Source organism: Zootoca vivipara, chromosome 10, assembly GCF_965207765.1.
Source record: "Zootoca vivipara chromosome 10, rZooViv2.hap1.1, whole genome shotgun sequence".
In the NCBI taxonomy this organism is placed as follows: domain Eukaryota; kingdom Metazoa; phylum Chordata; class Lepidosauria; order Squamata; family Lacertidae; genus Zootoca; species Zootoca vivipara.
In genome coordinates this window covers 40,517,994-40,540,982 of record NC_142593.1, presented here as the reverse complement: position 1 = coordinate 40,540,982, position 22,989 = coordinate 40,517,994, and the positions used below count along the sequence as shown (strand labels likewise).

The 22,989-nt window shown below is 43.2% G+C and overlaps 1 protein-coding gene and 1 long non-coding RNA gene across 3 annotated transcripts in view; one reads left to right on the top strand and one right to left on the bottom strand.

The window, feature by feature from the left end:
- The first annotated feature begins 620 nt into the window (after positions 1-620).
- On the top strand, positions 621-21,337 carry LOC148684449 (uncharacterized). The gene is made up of 4 exons (XR_015945986.1): positions 621-747; positions 1,216-1,365; positions 3,917-4,004; positions 20,427-21,337. It is a non-coding gene; the product is annotated as an uncharacterized LOC148684449 (long non-coding RNA).
- ANKRD55 (ankyrin repeat domain 55) overlaps positions 2,074-22,989 on the bottom strand; it is a 40,529-nt gene continuing 19,613 nt past the window's right edge. Inside the window, exons 6-11 of one of the 2 annotated variants that reach the window (XM_088652699.1) lie at positions 20,507-20,635; positions 16,728-16,912; positions 15,222-15,389; positions 10,893-11,554; positions 8,795-8,896; positions 2,074-4,163 (exon numbers count right to left, since the gene is read on the bottom strand). In XM_088652699.1, coding sequence (XP_088508825.1) covers positions 3,892-4,163; positions 8,795-8,896; positions 10,893-11,554; positions 15,222-15,389; positions 16,728-16,912; positions 20,507-20,635 — 1,518 coding nt within the window. In that variant the 3' untranslated portion in view covers positions 2,074-3,891. The remainder of the gene's footprint in view (positions 4,164-8,794; positions 8,897-10,892; positions 11,555-15,221; positions 15,390-16,727; positions 16,913-20,506; positions 20,636-22,989) is intronic. The other variant, XM_088652700.1, reaches the window with a different exon arrangement.

Below are 22,989 nucleotides of genomic sequence, written 5' to 3'. Positions count from 1 at the left end.
ATGTTGTGATCTTGGAGCTGGTTTTGGGAGGACTCTTATTTTAAATTGGCAAACCATAACTCCTGTTGAGTGGTTTCTCTTGTGTATCACATACATGAATTAAGTCTACATTGAAGATGTGGAGAAAGAAACAGGCACAAATGATGAAAGAGAAGACAAACAAGTGGGAACATCTCGGTGCAAATGTTAAGCAAGTTGATGGCCACCAATAGTTTCCTTCACTACTGCCGCTGCACCAATCAGTTGGAAGAACCTCAGGGGTGAGGCTGCCTTGCCCTGCCTGGCATGACTGATACTGTTTGCAGGTCAATACAGTCTCAGGCTTTAAAACAAAACACAACAAAAGCATTCCATCCATGAGTGCCTTTTCTCCAATAGCTGCTTCTACTGTAACCTTTGGCAAGGCACATGTACAAACTGTTCCTGAACTGAATACACAAATCCAAGAACATAACTGAGGAAATAACTACCGTAATTTCAGGGAACTTAACAGTTCTGTTTAGATACAAGAAATAGCTCTAGTGTTTGTAGACTGCTGTGACTTTGCCTCTCACCTGACCCTTGTTGTGGATTCTGCTTGCTTGGGCTCTGACTTTGGACTGGATTCTGCTTTGGTTGCTGCCAGCAAGTCCCTGTTTTCTCAGGAGCCCAGTAAGAACAGGATAGTTCCTGCCACAATGGACACACTGCAGGCTCAAGAAAACCCTCTCGGGGCCAGTGACCAACCCCCACCTATGCTACCAAGATGTAAGTGGCCTGGGAAGAGGGGCTGATTGCTAAACCACACTGGGAATTGTAGCTCTGTGAATTGGAGCCTCCTAACAACTCTCAGCAAGTTTCTGGGATTCTTTATAGGAAGCCATGGCTATTTAAAGTGGCATGATACTGCTCTCATGATACAGGGTGGATGGGAACAGAGTTTCACCACATAGCACAGGGTTCTTCAGCTGCAAAACAGGACTGGGAAAGCACAATTTTCAGAGCAGAAGTAGAAGTTGGAAGGAAGGCACTTGATGCTTCCCTTATGGGGAACATACAGCCCTTCAGATGTTGATGGATTACAACTCCAATCATCCTTGACCATTGTCCATGCTGAGGATGATGGACGTTGGGGTCCAAGAATGTCTGGAGAGTCTTAGGTTGCTCATCCCTGTCTTATGTGCTGCATTCTACCTTTAATTTCTCCCTCATCTGCTTCTCTTTTCTCCAACCCAGAACTGTGTTTCCATCCAAAACATTCATTTGGAACTGAACTAGGAGAACAGCTGTTGAGAGTTGGGGCTACAGAAGGCAATTGGTGGTGATGGTGAAGCTTAACTTCTCTCCCTACATTGCAGACTCTGAAGACATGCAGCACAACTGATGGTATAATTTCCATCCACATTCTCAGGTTTCCGTGACTGTTTTCTGCTCATCTTGTGGCCCCTGTTGATGTACTTGGTGAACTTTGTACTCAAGGATGGGGGAAGGTATGGTAATTGTGATGGAGCTCCGATTCAGCGAGGATTGGTCTTTGTCTCAGAAATATTCTGGGAAACATAATTACAATTTTTGCAATAAAAAAAAAAGGAAATACATTCCTACAAAATTACAAGGGAGGCATTTCTTGGCAACAAATTAGCAGTAGTGTAAATAAGGACCAGCTGGTTTGTTGGTGTCCGTTTTTTTTAAAATCATATAAAAAGGTTGTCTGTCATTGCTTAAGAACCACAATCACTTCCAATAAAATGAAATGGATACACCCTTCTAAATGAAGAGATTCAGACTGTAATGCAGTTGTCTTGTTCACTTACCAAAATGATGGCATTGTGCTACATTGGTTAAAGAAGTCATGAACATTTCTGGCGTGGTGCTTTTGGAGAATAAATGACAGATCATTGCCTGAAGGTTTCCAAGCATACTATTTTGCTTGGAATCAGCTTGCAAAAATCTCACTAAGATTTTCTAAAATTGGAGGAAAACAAAATGTCGTGAAGTAAATTAGTACAACAGCACTCTCCCCGCTTGTGGTCACTTGCAATACCACACAGACGTACCCTCCAACATTTCTCCAACGAAAATAGGGACATCCCATTCCATAGTGATAATTTTTACTATTTATACTCCACACATCTTACTGGGTTGCCCCAGCCACTCTGGGCAGTTTCCAACATATAAAAAAACACAATAAAACATTAAACATTTAAAAAACCTTCCCTATACAGGATTGCCTTCATACACCTTGAGGGGTCACATAACTCCATACCTTCAACATTTCTCCAATGAAAATAAGGACAACCTAAAGAAAATTGGGACATTCCGGGATCAAATAAGAAAACGGGACAGCTTCTCTAAATCAGGGAACGTCCCTGGAAAATAGGGAGACTTGGAGGGTCTGCAGAGATATCTTGGCTAGTAGTGGATGTTGATAGCTTTCTCAAGAGGGCATCTACAAGTGCCTATTGTCAGCTTAAAATTCAGCAGGGCTTGGGGTGTAAGGTCAGTCACCCAAGCACAGACCCTCAGATTTAGGGAGAATAGTCTGGGAGAGATTTTAGACATTTCCCTATGAATTTAGTTGGTAGTTACATACTTAGGCTAGATATAATGAAGATGGAAAGGGATTGATGAATAACCATGACCTTTGTGAGGTGGAGGGAAAGGATCTGAACTTCCAGAGAAGGAGTAACCTGAGAAGAAGGAGAAGATCCCTCTGAGCAGGAAGTGGGATGGTGGTGGAAGGGATTTTTTCTGGCCATAGGTCTGTGTGACCTTCTTTAGATAAGAGTATGAAAATCTGTTTGTATAGTTATGCCTTATTCTTCTAGCCACACAAACTGGCAAAGGAACAACATTACTGTATTTGTTTATTTCTAGAAGGAAAGCAGAAAGGAAGGAAAATGAAGGGTGGCCTTGTTAGGTTTCTTTTCCTCTCACTGTGCAGGTCACATGCCTGTGTTAAGCATCCCAGCAAAGATGTTGGAATTAGAGATGATTGAACTGGGTCAGCCATTTCACCTGGTTTGCACAGGAAAACAAGCCTGTTTGCCTTAAACCATTCTTTAATCATGAATGTGCTTGCTTCCTGCCATACTGTTCCCCTTGATTCCTCTCCTGCTTATCTGGCCCCCCCCCACGGCACCCAAATAAGCCATAGTATGGCTTTCATCATCTGAACCTGGATGATTTTCTTGGTTCAAACAAACCATGAGCCATAAAACAGAAAAATACCAAGAGGGAATATTAGCAGGGCAGGGGTGTTCTTAATTAAACCATGGTTGAAGACAACCTGTAGCCTATCATGATGAATGAACAAGACCATTGTGTGGGGATAGTTCTGAAAGGCACTTACCTGGGTTCATGCTTTATATAAGAGACATCCTGTTTAAAAGGTTCTTAGCCCGTGTGGTGACTGATAGGATTGGAGCATTTGCACATGAACATGGCTGCCATCTGGGCCACAGAATACTGGCATATAAATGCTGTGTAGGTATGTCCTACAACTCAGTTGAATGTAATGCCTGATGTTTGGAGTACCTGTCCTGCACAGGTAGATCCTTTTGAGTGGCCTCTTGAAGGTGGCACCGTATGCAAATCAGACCTCAAAGAGATCTACATGTGCTAAATATTAAGTACATTTGACTGGACACTGGAAACAGGCACTCTTGCTTGGCTCCCAGGCCTAAATGACAAAGTTAAGAAAAACTGTTTTCATTGTCCCCCCTTCTGTTTCCACAGCACATTTGCTAGCACTTTCCCAATATATTATTAAGTTAAATAAATGCCCCCAATAGATTGCTGCGATAAGTGCTGCTTGATTTTTAAAACAGTCTGTTTGCTAACTCTCTGATTGACAATGGATTTGAAAGCAATGTGTACAAATGGTTTTTATCTGCCAGTTGGATTCTTGAGCTAATTGTCACTGTTCGATTTGCAGTGCGATTGGTTAAGTGCTTCTGCGAGGCTGGGTTCCTTCTGGCTTGGAATGGCAGGCAGGACTCGGAGAGGCTCTGCTGACAGCACTGGTAAGAAAGAGTACAGCAAATTACTCCGAGAGAGTCCTGCATTGGGGGATTTGGTGGTAAGTGCTGGCGGGAGAACAGAGGCGCCAGTCCTTAAGGAGTTTAAAGACAATGACTTTGTCTCCTTGACACCCTGAGAAGCTTGGCTGGGTGGTAGCTGAGCTGGAAGAAAGCAAAGAGAGAAAAGTGAGAAAACAAACCAACAGATAATGCAGCTTGTCAAATGCATACTTTTTAGTGCACTTTAGTGGGCTATGCTGCAGGCAATATGTATGCATGACTTGCTCATAACTGCTTTAAGATGCACCATCGTAATACTGGCATTCTGCTCCTCTGTAAAACGGTTGTACTATGCACACTTCAACTGTTCTTGCTTTCCATGGGCAGACTGGGTACTTGCCTCTTGCATATATGCTAATTAGGTCTGAACTGGTTGTGATGAAGAAGCAGCCTCTGGGGTTTTACTGGACAGCTTGATGAAGATGTCAACCCCGTATGTAGATTTTGATTTGAAACCATGATATATGGAGGGGTGGGTGTGTCTGGTATCCCCTTGTTGCAGTTTCATCTAGAATGTCATAACATCCTTCTGGACCGTCTAGAGGAGCTGGGAGCTGGGGGCACTGTTATACAGTGGTTCCATTCCTTCCTCCTGGGCCGTGTCCAGAAAGTGGTGGTGGGGGATGAGTGTTCAGACCCCTGGGCCTTCACTTGTGCAGTGCCCCAGGGTTCTGTCCTCTCCCCCATGCTTTTTAACATCTACATGAAGCCGCTGGGAGAGATCATCAGGGGTTTGGGCTGGGTGTCCATCAATATGTGGATGATACCCAGCTCTACCTCTCTTTTAAATTGGAACCAGTGAAGGCTGTGAAGGTGCTGTGTGAGTGCCTGGAGGTAGTTGGAGGATGGATGGTGGCTAATGGATTGAGGCTGAATCCTGACAAGACAGAAGTACTGTTTGTGGGAGACAGGAGGAGGGCAGGTGTGGAGGACTCCCTGGTCCTGAATGGGGTAACTGTGCCCCTGAAGGACCAGGTGTGCAGCCTGGGAGTCATTTTGGACTCACAGCTGTCCATGGAGGCGCAGGTCAGTTCTGCATCCAGGGCAGCTGTTTACCAGCTCCATCTGGTACGCAGGCTGAGACCCTACCTGCCCGCGGACTGTCTTGACAGAGTAATGCATGCTCTAGTTATCTCCCGCTTGGACTACTGCAATGAGCTCTATTAGGGCTACCTTTGAAGGTGAGCTGGAAACTACAACTAATCCAGAATGCGGCAGCTAGACTGGTGACTGGGAGCGGCTGCTGAGACCATATAACCTTGGTAGACAGCAAGGTGTTTTTGAAAACTAGGTGTCTGGTGTATAACATCTTTAAATGAAGTTACAGGTAGGTAGCCATGTTGGTCTGACGTAGTTGAAACAAAAAATAAAAAAATTCCTTCCAGTAGCACCTTAGAGACCAACTAAGTTTGTCATAGGTATGAGCTTTCATGTGCATGCACACTTCTTCAGATACACAAATGATGTGTCTGTGTTGTTATTACTGTTGAACTAGCCAAATCCCACCATTCTCTGGATTTCATTGTCCTATTGCTCTGTGGGATCCAGGACAATGAGAGCCATTCCCTCCAATACTACTGAGTAGGTTTCATCCTCACTATAACATTTTCCAAAAGTGCAGCTGTTTGCTGCTCCAGACTTTTCAACAAGAACTTATCACAAGTTTTCATACAAAGAATGATATGTGGAAATATCATTTCCTGAAACATTTAGACATCATTATTCTCTTTTTATGCCAATTCTACTTGTTATAAACACTGAATAACATACTTCTCTTTTGCAGTTCTATTTTTAAGTGGTTCCTCTTTGCTTTTTACACCCATTCTTCTTTGTTTTTCTTTAATTTTTACTGTTAAAATGTTCAGGTTTTAAAGTTTTCTCCTAAGCTATACAGCTTTCTACCCCTTCTTTATTTGATTTTTAAAAAATCACTACTATGTATTTTTGTGCAGTTCACTTCTTACTATAATATACATTTAAACCTGAATTTAACTTAATTCAAATTCTCTCTGTCTTGGCAGGAACCCTTTCTCCATAGCAGGAAATGGCTAGAAATTTAATCTTGGTATGCCTTTACTAATCAACATTGTGCTTAATTTAAAAGGTTCTCAGCTCCTCTAATCAACTAATCAAAATGCAAGTCACACATGACTGTCGATATTGCATTGGCTCTTATCGGGATGTGGTTTCAGACTGACAGTTTTTAGATTATGTTGCTCTGACAGCTAGTATTGCCTATTTTTTCAGATCACAGTACAGTTCCCCATTATAGCTTCAAAACGTGGTTGTACAACAGAATAATTATTAACTTGGGAAAGTGTTTTTTTTAAAAAAACAACAACCCAGAAAAGCCATGCAAACATTGTGCTCCAAATAGAGTGCTTCTGCTAGCTAGGCAACTGATATTTTGCCTCACCACTTGCTACTGTAAACCACTGAAGCAACATGCTGACTACTGGGGGAAATTGAGCCTGTGGTAAACTACTGGAGAAATCACTTTGTTTGCAGGAGTTTTAAGTGATTCAGACAAAACACCAACGTTTGTTTTGAACATTTTCCACCCAGCCTTTCAATATTACAAGGTCTGTCATGAAGAGTCGGACACCACTAAACAACAACACCACCACTACAATATAGTATAGCCTGCTGTTCCTACACTGCAACAGGAATTTATTGGTGCACAGTACTGGCTCTGATAGTAAGAAATAAAGAATAGGATAAGCAATGGTCACAACCTAACGCAGTTCTGGGAAACCTTTGGCCCTCCAACTGTTGCTGAAATACAGCTCCCATTGTGACGGAACAGCTTGTTTTTGCTGGGCAGGTTGGTTCACCAAGTGTTTTCTTTTTCTTTTCCCCTGCCAGCAAATGGTTAACGAATGACAGCTTATGATTGGCCGGGGTTCCAGGAGGGGGCGTTGAAAGGGGGAGGATTTTGAGAGAAAGTTTTTGGTTGGGATAGAGGTTGGGAGAATAGGTTGGGAGATAGGGAGTGAAAGGAGAGAGAGTTGGTTCTGGGTAGAAACATCCACTCTGAGGAATACCGTATTTTTCCATGTATAAGATGCCCCCTATTTTTGGGGACTCAAAATTAAGAAAATGCACTATGCACTATCCGTGTATAAGACGACCCCTTATTTTAAACTTCAAAAATTTAGGAAAAAACATAGTCTTATACACACAAAATATACGGTGTATCAAAAGCCAGAGAAAGGAGTCTCTGAGCTTTGTGTGAAGGACAGTGTGGTGTTCTGTAAGAGTAGCAGGCCATGAATTAACTGGGAGGCTGAGCCAAGAGAAGTAGAAGCTGTGAGGATACAGTCTACTTAGGTCTCATTCCAGTCAGGAGGGGAGAGATTCTTCTACAAAAAGAGAAGACTCCCAAATCAGTTACTGTAAGAGGGGTGTGGTGATCCCTTGGGTCTGTTACTTGGAGTACCTCAGGAGTAGGGTTGTAAAAGGGGTGTGTAACTGACAGGAAGTCAGGGGCATATGAAGGGGGGGGGCAGGGGCACCCCGGGGGTGACAAGATAGCCTTCTGCCTCCCCCCAGCTGCAGAGCGACCAAGGGTGCGCGCGAGGTGTCCGTATGGGCTGCTGTGCATGCGTGCCCCGCCCCGGGTGCCAGAGAGACTTCCTCCGCCACTGCAGGAAGTACCACCTTGTTTAAGAACCAAAGTATTAAGAGGCAACAACTGCGCAACAACTGACGAAGAACTGAAGTGAAATAACAATATAATCTGAAGTATCCTATGTTTTACCCACGTTGTGTCGTAAGCTTCCTTTGTTTAATAAAATCTTTCTTGTTTATTTGAACAAATCCTGCCCGAGATTCCAAATTATTAAGTTTCCCCTTACACAAGTCCCCCACAAGATAATTTGGGGTAGTGTGGCGTTTCACCTCTAGAGGGCCTGGAAGGGGTTAAGTTGCCAGGGAGGGAAACGGCCAATGGGAGCTCTCCAGCCAGAAGCAGGGTGTATATAGGGAGAAGCAGGCAGGCAGGAGGGGAGATGAGAGTTGGAGATAGGGTTGTTGAAGGGAGTTATTGGTTGAAGTCAGTCAGGTTAGAGTTGGTGTGAAGATAAGAGCTGGTTATATTTGTGGTGGCTGTTAAATAGGGAGATAGTCAGACAGGATACAGTGTTATGAGATTAGTGATAATTATTATTAGTTATATTTAGAGGTAATAGGCCGGTAATTCATATTTAGAGGTAATAGGCCGGTATAGGAAACATCTGTGATTTGAAACCGTTTAAGCTTTGTACCGTAACTAATACGCATAAGAACATTCAATAAACTATCTTGTTTTATTTTACAATATCCTGGTCTGAGGTGTGTGAGTGACTGAAAGTGTTTCGTTTGTCGTTGGCACATCACCAATAGACCGTCAAACGTCCGGGGGTGATGTGCAGGTCAGTGTAGGAATTTGGCTAATTGGTGTTCTGTGAGGTGGGTGCACTATATTTAAGTGAGGGCAGGCCCAACGGCGCCAGGGGGAAAAGTGCCGTCGCGCCGTCGCACCATGAGCGCCAGCAAGCATGGCCAATAGTCAGCGATGATGGGAGTCATAGTTCAGCAACATCTGGAAGGCCAAAGCTTCCCCACACCTGACCTAAAGCTTTGCAGAATATTTTTTAGATTATCAGGATTAAGCATTTTTGGAGGGCGGGGGATGAGGAAGTGGCCAGTAAACCATCTTTTTTTTACAGATCACACATAGATAATACTCTTACCTTTCTGAACACAGTGGTTTAGTATGGGAGCCAAGTTGTTCCGAATGGGTGTTAGTTCTTTGACTTTGGGTCGTTCTGGAATTGCTTGTTGAAAGCTTTCCCCTGAAATGGGAGGAAAATGCAGACACACAAATTATGTTTGTTTTGAAAAGACACTGAGCCTAACAAGGGTGGGATATGGGGCTGAGGGCAGGGGGAAAGGAGGGCCCAGATTGATTCTGTTGATTGTTGATCCCAAGTGATCAACAAAGCAGTATTATCCGACGTGCAGATGGTGATGCTGTCTCCCTACCTCAAAGCAGGCATGGTTCATCTTGGGGAAAGGGCATAAGGGGAAAGAGTTAGAGCACCCTCTCAGAGAACCTAAGAAGAGACCTGGGGGATCAGGTTAAAGAACCGTCCAGTCTAGCATTCTGTGCTCATAGTGGCCAATCAGAGGCATATGGCAAACAGGACATGAGAACAGCAGTATTCTGCCCACATGCGATTCACAGCAATTGGCATTCAGAGGCATAATGCTTCTTAAACTGGTGTTAGGGCACAGCCACCATGGCTAGTAAACCCGCTGGCTAGCATAATAAAAATCACAGGCAATTGCTCACATTACGTCTAGTTTGGCCTTAAATTTCAGGAACTCCTTAAGAGCTTTGCAGTGACAGCAAAATATGGACTTTTTAACCCATGATGAACATGTACCCCAACCACACTTTAGGTTTTGTGATACCTTGTAAGATCTGCATCATGAACAACAGTCTGGTGCTCACCAGTTGTGATACTAAAATGTACCAGGATGGCCAACTTTTGCTATAGAATGTGAGCCAAGGAACTAGTTCTCAGTAGAGATCTCACCAGTGTAAGCTTACAGCTTTCATGAGTTTCCATTCCAACTTTTGAAAGTATCAATTGAAATACAACAGATTGTGCATGCTTGAGCCATGATATTCATGAAAGCAATCCAAGAGAAATTGCCTGTGCCAGTGGTAAAACTGTGTAACAAATAATCCCACAGTACTAACCACAGACATTGTCATTGGAATAAATGCCAGTTCTAAATCCAGCAAGTGCTCATTTCTAAAAACACAAACCAGAAGCCATTCCAGATGCCTTGCAGATACACACAACCATTTGCTATTATTTTGTGGTTGCATTTTATGCTATACAGTGATACTTTGGTACTTGGAACAGCTTGGCTCCTGAAGAAATCATCTCCTGAACACCACAAACCCAGACGTAAGTGTTCCGGTTTGTGAACATTTTTCAGAAGCCGAACATCCAACGCGGCTTCCACTTGAGTGCAGGAAGCGGCTGCAGCTAATCGGAAGCCATGCCTTGGTTTTCGAATGGTTTCAGGAGTTGAACAGACTCCCAGAACGAATTAAGTTCAACAACCAAGGTACCACTGTATATTTAAAATATTCAAACTCATCCATCCCAGCTAAAAAAACCTGGCTGGGAAAATGAAACAGTTATTACCAGGTTCCTAATAACTGTGAAGTTTGGCATCAGACGAATAGAAAGAAGGATGGTATTTCACAAATGGGGACATTAGTACATGTGCAAATCCCCCCCCTTAATTTAGATATCTGTGCAGAATAAAGGCTTACATTGTAACTTGGCCATCCATGCAGAAGGTAGCGCTAAATTAAGAATTTGATTATTAAAAACAAAACTGTAATTTTTATTACTGAAAAGTAATATAAAAAGAATGAAATGGTATTATAGTAATGCTATGGCTAGACCAGTGCTTGGGGTGGATCTGGCCTTATTTGAAACAAAACTACCCTACTTCCTTGATCCCCCAGTTTGAGTATTGGGAACTAAAAGAGTACGGTATATGCATTATTATGTCCAAACAGGGGATGGATGACAAGTGTGTGGAAGAGAATGGTGTGAACTGCGTGGGGTTTATTCATTCCCACTTCTGAAGAAAAAGGCCACAGTTCAGCTTAATAGGGGCTTGACTCTTCAGTATGGAAACTCTCATACTGAGAACAAGAAGAACAGCTCTGACTGCTGCATGCAATGATGTCATGCTAGGCACTTATGGGCCTTCGTGGATCGCATGCAATAAATACAGAGAGGAGCAGGGAGAAATTACCTGATGGAGAATTGGGCAGGTGGGGCAGGTGGGGAGGGCACAACAGCACATGACTGGATCTTTCTGGGTACAATCCGCCTATCAGTTTATTATCAGAAGGCATTGCCGTCCAAACTTTACATGTGAGTATTTGGTTAGTGTCAACTTTCCAAGGATTGTCCAGGGTTTGACGGCTACTCCTTTGATCTGACAAATCATGCTCACTTCTGCTTTTTTGGGACTGGTGTACAAAATGGTGGATGTCAGTACCCAAATTCATGCTAGGGGTTGTCGTGTGAGAAGCTGTTAAAAAAGAATGACCCACAGTAATGGGCGGGAGACTCTGAGCTCTTATTGGTGGAAGGCCATTGCAGTCCGAGGGGTTATTCTCTGAGATGAGGTACTTCTTGGTGTCCGCGCTTCTTCGTTTGAAGTCAATCGATGTGACACATTCCTCAGAGGAGCCTTTGCAGCTGGCATCCATAATGCAGTCAAATGTGGTGATAATGTCATCCACCTCCGAGGTTTCGTCCCTCTGAGATCTCTCTCTTTTCTTGTCTTTCGGGTTTGACTTCCAATCCCCCTTCTTCTTTTTGCAGAAGATTTGGTTAAGCATGCTGAATTTGCCTTCCTTCTTCAGGAATTTATTGTTCTGGTTGGAAACTTGATGGACAAACTCAGATCTAATAATAATAATAATAATAATAATAATAATAATAATAATATCCATGGGGAGAAAAGAAAACTATCGCGCTTTAGAAACTCTACTTAAAAAACAAAAACAAAACTTGAGACTTTTGAAAAAATATTTTTATCAAAATACTATTAAACACCGTCAGCCACCATACCCATATTTAAAACATGCAATTCTGCCCACAAATTTATATCTCGACTTTTGCAATTTTCACAAGATCATATACTTCTATTCTCAAAAATCAGGTTTAACACTACACATTTTGTTTATTATTATACAACCCCAATCTATTCGCACACACACAAAAACACACACAAACATACCAAACATACAAAAAGTAATTCAGAATACTTTAATTCTTCCTCTGTTCCTTTAAAAACTAACTTCTGTCTAATATATTTAGTCACAGGGATCCATGTCTGTATGTTGCTTTTTGCAACATAATCCTATTAGGTCTTTCAATATAGCTGTTAATTTAAGAATTTCAGTCCATTCCCATAATTTGTGCAATAGTGACTTCTTAGACTTAAAAAGGATGTTTCTACATTTCTGCATATAAAATTCTTGCAATAGTGAAAGTATGCAGAATTAACATTCATTTTTCAACTGGTATGCTATTTTTAGACCTATTGATATGTCTGCTAAGTCATGATAAACATATTTCCCAGCAGCATTCTCCAATATTCGAAAAAAAGTTTATTTTAACAAATGAAATGTTACACGTAGATAAAGTTGAAGCTCACAAACTGGCTAAGAGAACCAGCTACATTTATACAATTTTAATGCCTGATCTCAGGATTACGGCATAATGGAATTTTTTATTTTTATTTTATTTACCAACAAACAACATAGCTTTGCAGCTCTATAACACTGGGAGTGGGTTATAATTTTACCTCAACCCCCACCAACCAACCAACCAAACAAACAATATCCTAAACTTTGTTCGGTTGCAGCAAGAGTGTTGTTCTCAAAGTAGTGAACTTCTGCTAAACCTTTACAGGAAGTGTAGTTTGCTGAAAATTTATCGGAAAAGAGGCTTAAGCATTTTCACTCTCACACTTCACAGCACAGGAAAGAAGGCTTGCTGTAGTCATTAACCGGAGGGTGGGGAAGGGCAGAGAAAGACTGGGGGGGGGAGGGAGAACGTTGCTAAATTTCCACCTTCATAGATTACTGTCCTCAAAAATGGACACATCAATACAAAAGGCACAGAGGATTCATAGTGCATTTCCATTTAGTAGGGCAGTTGTGTGATTGTTACATCTTGTATCCAGAATGATTTTTTTCAGTACGTGGTGGTATTTTAAAGGAAACCATGAACCTCTTTTGCAAGTGAATCTGGCAATAAACCAGAACAAATGGACAACCACCACAGCTCTAAGGCTGCACCTAATAATGATATGATAGACTCATTGGGTATACATAATTTTGCCTGCTTCAATTGATCTCTGGCAAAACAGGCCTTGCAGGTTCTTGGAGTACTACTAAAACCTGCAAAACATGTTTGATCAGATACTATTAAGGGACAGGAAAAAAATTAATGTTCATGCAAAGGTAGATCTCTCAAACTGCACTTAGATATCTAAAGAACTCTCTTATATGTATATAGTCCATGACTCTTTGAATGTGATATGTATCAGATTGAGGATTATGTAAACTGAAACCTAATCTAGGGCTTGTTTCTTCCGAACTTAATTTAGAACATGTGCTAAGCAGTGAACAAAGACTGTATGACTAGCTGATTCTAGTTACAGGTAGTCTCACAAATTCCAGTTCAGATTTATAACCTGCCCTTGCTCAGAGATTCCATTGATAGGACTCATTTGCTGAATCCTGCCTGATACCTTTGAAGCAGATTTGTAGCACATTTCTCCGCTCAAAGAATCAGGGCACTGTTTGTTAAGGTTGCTGGGAACTGTAGCTCTGTGAGGGGCAAACTACTGTTCCCAGGATTTTTTGGGTGTGCATTAAATGTATAGTGTATATAAATCCTGGGGTTGCAACTACAAACATATAAAGCAAAAGGTACATTTTTGTTTTATATGTGAGGCAGTGAGGTGAGAGGAAGGTAGCCTTGTTTGTGTTCACTACTTAAATGTTAATAAAACCAGTGCCTTTCTCTGATGGAAAGCTACAGAACAAAAACGTTATCATCTCTTTTAAACAAGAGCATAGCAGCACCAACTCCTGACTCCACCCCAGGGGTCAGCAAAAGTTTTCAGTAGGGGGCCGCTCCACTGTCCCTCAGACCTTGTGGGGGGCCGGACTATATTTTTTTTGGGGGGGGGGAAATGATGCAAGAGCACCACGAGCCCCAGTGGCTGCTTACCTGTGTCTTGCGAGTGGCAGGGGCTGGCGGTGGCAGGATGATGAGCAGCGTGCGAAAGGGCTCTGGAGAGGGGCTGCTTAAAATGGCAGCCGCTCGAGCACTGCTGCTGCTGGCACCAACAAAGCCCAGCCCCCTTCCTCCTCTAGGCAAGGCGGGGAGAAGCCAGGAGGAGGGAGGGAGGAGGAGGGAAAGAACGTGCGCACTGGCGATCCATGCAGCGATTCCCGGACCATCTGCGGGCCGGATCCAGAAGGCAATTGGGCCTGATCCGGCCCATGGACCTTAGTTTGCCTACCCATGCTCCACCCAGATGCAACTAAGTGCAATCACTTAGTGATGAAATTATATAATGACAGTGTCCTCACAGCTTCTAAACTAGGGATGGGGAATCTGTGACCCTCCCGATATTGGTGAACTTCCACCTCCCTCAGGGCTGTGGTCAGGGATGATGTAGTTCAACACCCCTGTTCTAAGCTTTAGTAGAAAGTACTTGAGTCTAAAAACACAATAAGACAATATGAAGATAGTTCTCAAAATGGCACTGGTATTGTGGGGAGTTTCGTTAATCAACACAAATGCTGTTACAACTAGGGATGAGGAAGAAATTTGATTCAGGTCTCATTTAAAGCAGAATCTCTATCAAATTCACACTTTCTAAAGCAATATGCAAACTGAAACACGGCTATTGCTTGAATTTTGCACTTATCTGAATTTCACCATGCAGTTTGCCGACCAATGTTTACAAAAATACATATATTAGGGGGAAATGTTCGTGAAAGTGACTATATTGGTGAGAATAACATGCAAAATCACATTATACAGTATTAGGGGAAATAGCTTGCAAAAATATGAACATTAGTGAAAACTGAACATAAAACGTGTTTGTTGGGAGAAATTAACTGTAAAATGCTGATGAATTTTCAGGAGGATTTACTTTTTTAAAAAAATGACCTCACAGAATAGTTTCAACTCAAAAATAGAATCTGGAAAAGTGACACAGCTCAGTGATATAGTATCTGCTTTCCATGCAGATGGGCACCTGGCATCTCTGTGAGAGACTCATGTCTCGTTCTCTGAACGGGTGCTGCCAGCCAGTGCCAACAACACTGAGGTAGCGGACCAATGGCCTGACTCAGTATAAGGCAGCTTCCTATGTTCATTGCAACTCCGTTTGCAACGGTGTGGCTATTACATTGGGTGGGGAGTGGGGAAGCAGGGTCAAGGCCCTCAGTGAAAACTACAGTAAGGGACAACCTGATAAGCTCCAAGGTTAAAATTGTTCCTATTTGCTATTTTGGGAGGAGAAGTGAAAAGGGAAGCTTTTTACCTGTTCTCTTGGGACAGCAGTTTGATGCATGCTGTGTGCCCGCAGTACATAGCATACGTCAGGGGGGTGTTCTCATTGATGTCTCTTGGGCTGCAATCCACCCCCAGTTGTAACAAGGCCTTTACACAGTCAGTTTTTCCTGCTGCTGCAGCCCAGTGCAAAGGTGTCCTAGAGAGCAGAAAAATAAATCATTTTATAGCTTTGTAACCAGCTGAGGAGTCAAGCGCCTGTATGGAGTCAAGATTTTTGAGACATGGCAACTGTTCATTTTAATGCAATTACATGTCAGAGGCAACATAGTAGTTCACCACTTCCTATAAACCACGACTTTGTAAAATTCCTGGAGCTCATGGGATGCAATCAGGTCCAGTTAATCTTCCTGATACTTGCCTATGAAATACCATCTCCATTGTCCCTCTGACTCTACTTCAAAAGAGTTGAATTTCAACATCAAGCAGCCAAAGAAACCTGGATTTCGGCAGCACAGCCAATATTATATTTGCAGATCTCACACTCGGATGTAATTTGAGATTTGCCAATAGGACTTTGTACTGAGATCGAAGTTTTGCATCACAGCACAAATATTTGAAGATTTAATTATTTGTGTTAAATGGTGTGTTGGAGAGAGGTTTGTTTTTTAAAAAGTTTGTTTATAATTTCTGTATTCAACTTTTACATGGGGCTCCTAACAGTCTCCAATCCAGAAAAACCACCCAGTCTATACCTGCTTAACCTCAGTGCTCCAAGATAATTTCCATGAGCTTTATTTTATTTTATAAAATGGATATTATATGCTTTTACACCATAGTGTTAAAACATTCTTAACAATTAAAAAAAAGGGATCTCCTTATGTCTTGAAACTCTTTTAAAAATATATATAAAACATTTCTATACTGACTTTTGGTTCTAAAAACGCAAATACTTATCTATTGTGGGCTTTTCTTCTTTTTACAGTAGACTTTTAAAATAAAATGAGAGCTGCTGGGACCTAGGGAGGCCATGCGCTCCACTGTACAGGGGACTGTCTTCTATTTGAAGGGCTGTCAGAAGATGGCTCGCAATTTGAAGGAGCCCTCTGTTTGAAAGGGCAAAAGCCTACCTGAGATTCTCATCGTCTACCCTGTAAACCTTTCCCTTTTAAACCCCAGACATGCAAGAAGCACTTCCTCCTTTACCTTATTACTTATTAGATAATAACTCACAAGGCTCCTCCCTAGTGAGCTGTGGTGGCACAAAATCAACTCTGGCCAACATTTAAGCAAACAACATGTTAAGAAACGCCTTCCAAAAACACTTGCTTTTTCTCCTTTGCAGAACCGTAACAGCAAAGGTTAAGGAACCCACTTGCTGAGTTGTTGCTGAGCAAGGAGGATCCATGGAGAGTATCATTTCATAAGGGGACACGTTTCATAAGAAAGCCGCCAAACCTCCTTGACTGTAGGTCAAAAAACAATGAGGGTCCCTGCCAGAGCTCTGCAGCTCTTTTCAGTTGGTTTCCATGGTCACCTGTCATCCACGTCGAGGGCCTGCAGGTTGCATTCTGGGACTCTAGCCAGCTCACTGATAATGTCGCTGTATCCTGCAGCGGCAGCAATGTGGAGGCAAGTCTTCCCATTCTCATCGTCGTAGTTTATGATCGAGGGACCCTGGCGGTGGCTCAGGATGATAGAGCAAAGGATCCGATTCCCGCTCTGAAAACCAACCATATATGTGTGTGTTCGCGGAGAAGAAGACGTAATGAACAACAGCAACTACTACTCCTACTAACTTTGTGTGTACAGTGGAACCTCGGTTTACGAACGCAATCTGTTCCATGGAGGCGTTCATAAACGGAGGCATTTGCTCCCCGATAGAGCGCTTCTGCACACGCACGCGCTGTGCAGATCGCTTCTGAACATGCGCAAGCTGCGCAGAAGCGATCTGCGCATCCAACTCCACAGAACCCGGAGGTAAACACTTCCGGGTCCGCGGCATTCGTAAACAGAGGCGTTCATAAACAGAGGTAGTTGCAAACTGAGGTTCCACTGTATGTGGTGTTCCCTCTTGCACCGCAAAGGCATGTGCTATATATTTAGCTTTCAACCAGTCTGTTAATTAAATTTAAACCGATATATAGCTTCAATCAGTGTTTGAGACTCATGATAGAGCAATTTCAGCGGTATTTCCCCCCGGAATGGTAACTTTGCTTTAAAAGACAATTTGTTGTTAACGGTAGGAAAAAATTCCCGTTGGCAGCAGGATATGTTTTTAGAAACTTTGTTTTATTAACTTGTTTGTTTCCTGCCCTGAGCTCTTTTGGGAGGAAGGGGGGCGGACAAACAAACAAACAAACAAACAACAAATGACTGTGAGATGTGGAAAAAATACAGTATTCTCTAATGCAGAAAGTACCACTTCATCAAAATGGTTGCTATGAGTTCAGTCTTGTTGCTTTATTATTATTATTATTATTATTATTATTATTATTATTATTATTATTATTATTTTTACTACCTGTCCTTCACCAGTAGGTTCTGGGGCAGATTACAACAATTTAAAATTCAGTATTCAAAATGTTTAAAACAAATTACAGTCACCGGAATAGGGTGGGTCCTCTAAGCACACGTATCAGGGTCAAAGGCCATGGTAAAGAGGCATGCCTTCAACATTTGCTAGAAGTTGTATAGTGAATGTGGCAGCCACACATCTGTGAGGATGGAATTCCACAACTTAGGGGTTGCCCCAGGGAATGCCCTCTCCTGAGCTAGCACCCCACTGAACTTCTGAGGGTAGTCAAACTCACAAGAGGGCTCTCTCTGCTAATCTTAACACCCCAGTGGGGGTCTGTAGGGGGGGTCACTCAAATATGTTGGGGCCTAGGTTGTTTAGGGCTTTAAGCATTAGTGGGAGCACTTTGAACTGTGCCCAGAAATGAACTTAGAAGGCAAGGGGCACCCCAGGAGCCAACAACATCCCAGGATGACAAACCAGATGATTGATTAGGAGGTGAATCAAGGGAGAATGAGAGGAGAAAGAGAGATGTTGGGAGAAGTGGTTCTTCAGACCTGAGGAATCAGGGTGAGAATATTCACTTTATTACAATAGATTTGATAAACGCCTCCCTCCCTATAACTAAAAGGTAAAGGTAAAGGGACCCCTGACCATTAGGTCCAGTTGTGACCGACTCTGGGGTTGCGGCGCTCATCTCGCATTATTGGCCGAGGGAGCTAGCATACAGCTTCCGGGTCATGTGGCCAGCATGACAAAGCCGCTTCTGGTGAACCAGAGCAGCACACGGAAACGCAGTTTACCTTCCCGCTGTAGCAATACCTATTTATCTACTTGCACTTTGACGTGCTTTCGAACTGCTAGGTTGGCAGGAGCTGGGACCGAGCAATGAGAGCTCATCCTGTCGTAGGGATTCGAACTGCCAAACTTCTGATTGGCAAGCCCTTGGCTCAGTGGTTTAATCCACAGCGCCATCTGCGTCCCATTAACTGCGTCCCTATAACTAGTGCCTTTTAAATCTGTTTTGCTTCTCTTACTCAAATCTGTGAAACTGGTGTTACAAGTGCTGGTTAATCATTCTTCTGTTGGGTGGGTTGCTTCTGAATAGTGGAGAATGGTCAGTTTATATGTTATCAATGGGAGCCAATGATTAAGTTCTCCTGGTAGCTAGGAATCTCTTTATGGTTTTGAATGAGACGCCACCAGAGCTTAGAGAACATGACACATTTACAGCTGAGGGGTAGGGCCAGAGAGACTGCAAAAGAGCAGATTTGTGTTTTGAATGTGATACTACAGGGAAAGGGACAGAGAGAGCTATGAGTCAGCCAAAGGTGAAGCTCATTGGAGTCTCCATGTTTCTCTGCAGATCTGCTATTTGTTTGTCTCCACGTAAGCTCCACTTGAGTATTTGTAAATACTGTAGAGCAAACATTACAAAGACACCCTAGGTCTCCACTGCTCTTTTTTATCAAGAGGAATCTGAGCCTAGAGTCCATTCTGAGTATTACTGCACCGCAAATAAAATATTTTTAATGCCCGTTTGAAATATAGTTTAGATTGCTCAACCGTATGCATTTCACCCAGCTCTGCTTATGTTTCCTGGCAGCATCATAAAAAAAAAGAGAGAGCTTCCAATGGGTAGATAGCAAATGATGCCAAGGATCCAACGAACATAGCTGCCAAGTCTCCCGTTTTTCGCGGGAAACCCCCATATTTAAACCCATTTCCCGCTGTTATCCCGAATAGAGAAAAATCCCGTAAATCCCCCGGATTTCCTACCTGCCAGGTAGGCTCCTTCTGCGCATGTCCGGACATGCACAAAACCGATTTCGGGTGCCGCTCTGCCCATGTCTGGGCACCGGAAATCAGGCAGAGCCGGTACTGGAAGCTGCTTCTATGCATGTCCAGACATGCTGGTGCCGGGCTGCTGCTGATCCCAGATTTTTCTTACCGGGAGTTGGTGGGTATGCCAACGAACTAGTTTTGTGCTCCCAAAGGGGACTGGAAAAACAGTGCCAGGGCCAGGCACCTGTAGCTTCCATCTTCAGTTCCTCAGATCGACTTTGGGCCTCGATGGACCACCACAAAGGGATACTAAATTGGAGGCAGACCCCAGAGGCATTGTGGATACTGGTGTTGATGGCAGCTGTAGCTGCCTGGCTTGGCACTTCTCTGTTCATGCTGGGCATTTGTCCAATTACACTATATGCCGCTGTGGGGCCTGGCTGAAGCCTTTGCACAAATGCATATTTTTGGACCTCAGCACGTGTCTTTTAAGCCAGTGGTACATTCCATTTCCATCCCTCTTTCAACCACAAGTCAGTGCTTTTACATTTCTTGTCATTAAGCATCCTTTGTGGTGAGCCAGTTTCTACAAAGGTGACTCATTTCTTTGAATGTTGAAGGTAGCCGTGGGTATATGAACGTAACTCACGCTGACATATTCAAAACAAACAGTGACATAATTCTATGCATTTTTATAAGAGGGTAAATGATTCATTTTATTTATTCTGTCCTTATCTTATGGCCCAATCCTGGTCGCATTCTTTCCTCTGCTTCCCTAGCTACAAGTGGTGTGTCTGAGTAACAGAACTGGATTAACTCTTATGAAAAATGTTCTATAGATCCCCAGGCAGATTTGGGATCCTGAGAAATATATACTTCCCATGCTCACCTTACAGATTACTCATTTGTTCTTCTTGTTGTTTTTACTTCCAGTGGTTTCACATTATGAAACACAACAGGATCAAGTGAAGAGACACATTTGCTTTTTGAAAAGGTTGACAGCTGTACTATACCTGGACTGCCCAGTGAAGAGCTGTTTTAAAATCTTTGTCCACCAACACTGGATCAGCTCCTTTATGCAGCAGGATTTGTGTGTGCTGGGGTCGATTGTGGAATGCAGCCCAGTGAAGAGACGCCATCCCCTGAAAATCACAACCGAGGACATCAAAGCTTTGGGCAATGAATGACAGCCCTAGAAGTAGGGATAATAAGGTTATGAAACAATAGATTTGCCAATGTCCATGAGGGAGCCAAAAGCAACCCTCATCCTGCCTGGACCTAACACTACCTCTGTGGAGACTTTGCACTGATTTACAGCCGGGGGGGGGGTATTCACACCCCTGATTCGCACCCCAAAGGCCTTTGCCTGCCTGGAACATGTCTTTGAACTCTGGTGATGTCTCTTCCTGGCTTGGATGGAGGATAGAGAGGGGCGTTTGAATGTGTGATGAAACTAGCCCATTGGACAAAAGTAACATTTACATTAATTGCTGCACCAACTTTTGCCCCTCTCACTGGCCCGGCATGTGGTCTTGAGATGATTGCCCAGTAACCCTCAGGAGAAAAAAGGTTCCCCAACCCTGACCTAGTGCAACAAACTCACTGGGTTTAGGAAAGCAACAGAGCTATGTATTGAAAAGTGTGAGATTCCTGCATTGCAGGGGGTTGGATTAGATGACCCTTGGGGTCCCTTCCAACTCTACAGTTCTATGATTCTATGAATGGATGGTTAATGGGAAGATGTCTAAACACCCAGCCACCAAATCAGGATGAATGCTCCTTGTGATATAACCACCCCATAAACAAACTAGAATTAAACTTCAATAAAGCCAGACATAGTCTAACCACTGTGTAAGATTTGTGTGAGCAAATCAGGATGAATGATAAACAGGTTATCTCGAGGGGCCTTGTGCCTCAACCCAGCACTCCTTGGCCATGCTTAGTCCTCACTGGGCTTTTTTTTAACCCCTCCCCTTTTAACATCTGCAAATCTGGGTGTTTTCCTGATTCTGCTAATACCTCCGTCTTGTGCGTGGTGCCATTATGGCTACATAAGCAATGGCACAGATCTCTGAATATAGAGGCAATTGTAATAATGTGTGCCCCCCAATCTCTAATTGATAAGAGACTCCAGGGTGTCAGTGCTTACCCAGGGTGCAGTTTCCTTGGAATGGAGACTGGGGACTCGCTCAGCTAGATTGGTAAATAAAAAGTCTGTGGTACATGCATTATAACACTGTGACACCAGATGGCGCTGTGGAGTTCCATTTTTGCCAACGTGATTTATCATACAAAGTTTACAATGCGTTTTCCTGAAACACTTCTTTGATGTGTCTAGATCCAGTCTAGGGTGGCTTTATTTGTACACATATACAACCTGAACATAGGATGGAAGGGACCACAGCATTAACACTGCACAGGTCTTGCTTCCCCATTAGGTTCCCGGAGCACAGAGCAAGACAAGTCTTTGTGTCTCCAGCTTCCAGCACCAGCCAAAACTCACATAAACACAGCTCCCCTTCACCTATTGTTATCCCTCTTAGGATGATATGGCAGCCAGCCAGGTGAGCTGGGAAAAGGCCCACTCATTTGTCTCTATGGCCACAGGGCAATCAATCTTTTGGGACATGTAAATGAAAGTACTTAACTTGCCAGCTAAGGCCATTATCTTACAAAGAAACTGGTCTGACCAGTTCAGCAGGTTTCCTCCTATAGACTATAACTTCACAAATACAGGATCACATGTTTGGAAGGGACCTACTGATAACATCCAGACCAGGGGTCAGCAAACTTTTTCAGCAGGGGGCCGGTCCACTATCCCTCAGACCTTGTGGGGGGCCGGACTATATTTTGAAAAAACATATGAACGAATTCCTATGCCCCACAAATAACCCAGAGATGCATTTTAAATAAAAGGACACATTCTACTCATGTAAAAACACCAGGCAGGCCCCACAAATAACCCAGAGATGCATTTTAAATAAAAGGACACATTCTATTCATGTAAAAACATGCTGATTCCTGGACCGTTTGCGGGTTGGATTTAGAAGACGATTGGGCCACATCCGGCCTCCGGGCCTTAGTTTGGGAACCCCTGATCCAGACTGACCCCCACAAACTATAACAGTATGTCCACGTGTTCAATCCTAGTTTGCAGTCATTGAAAACAGTTCAGTTGGCTTGTTTGCACCAAGCATGGTGCAGTCTGGACAGAAAACATCAGTGCCAAGTACAGGGCTTTTTTTTCCAGCCGGAACTCACTGGAACTCAGTTCTGGCACCTCTCAGTTGGGTACTATTGCCATTATAAGAGAACAAGGGAAGCATTCACGGTGAGTTCCGGCACCTCTTTTTCTAGAAAAATAGCAGTGGCCAAGTGGATGCTAAATGTCTTTGTGAACCGGCCCTCAGATTTTTAAGCATGAAGCACGCCTTCACCCGTCAATAGCAATCCTTATACACCACACAACAAGTACATTTTAGGGGATGCTAGTTTG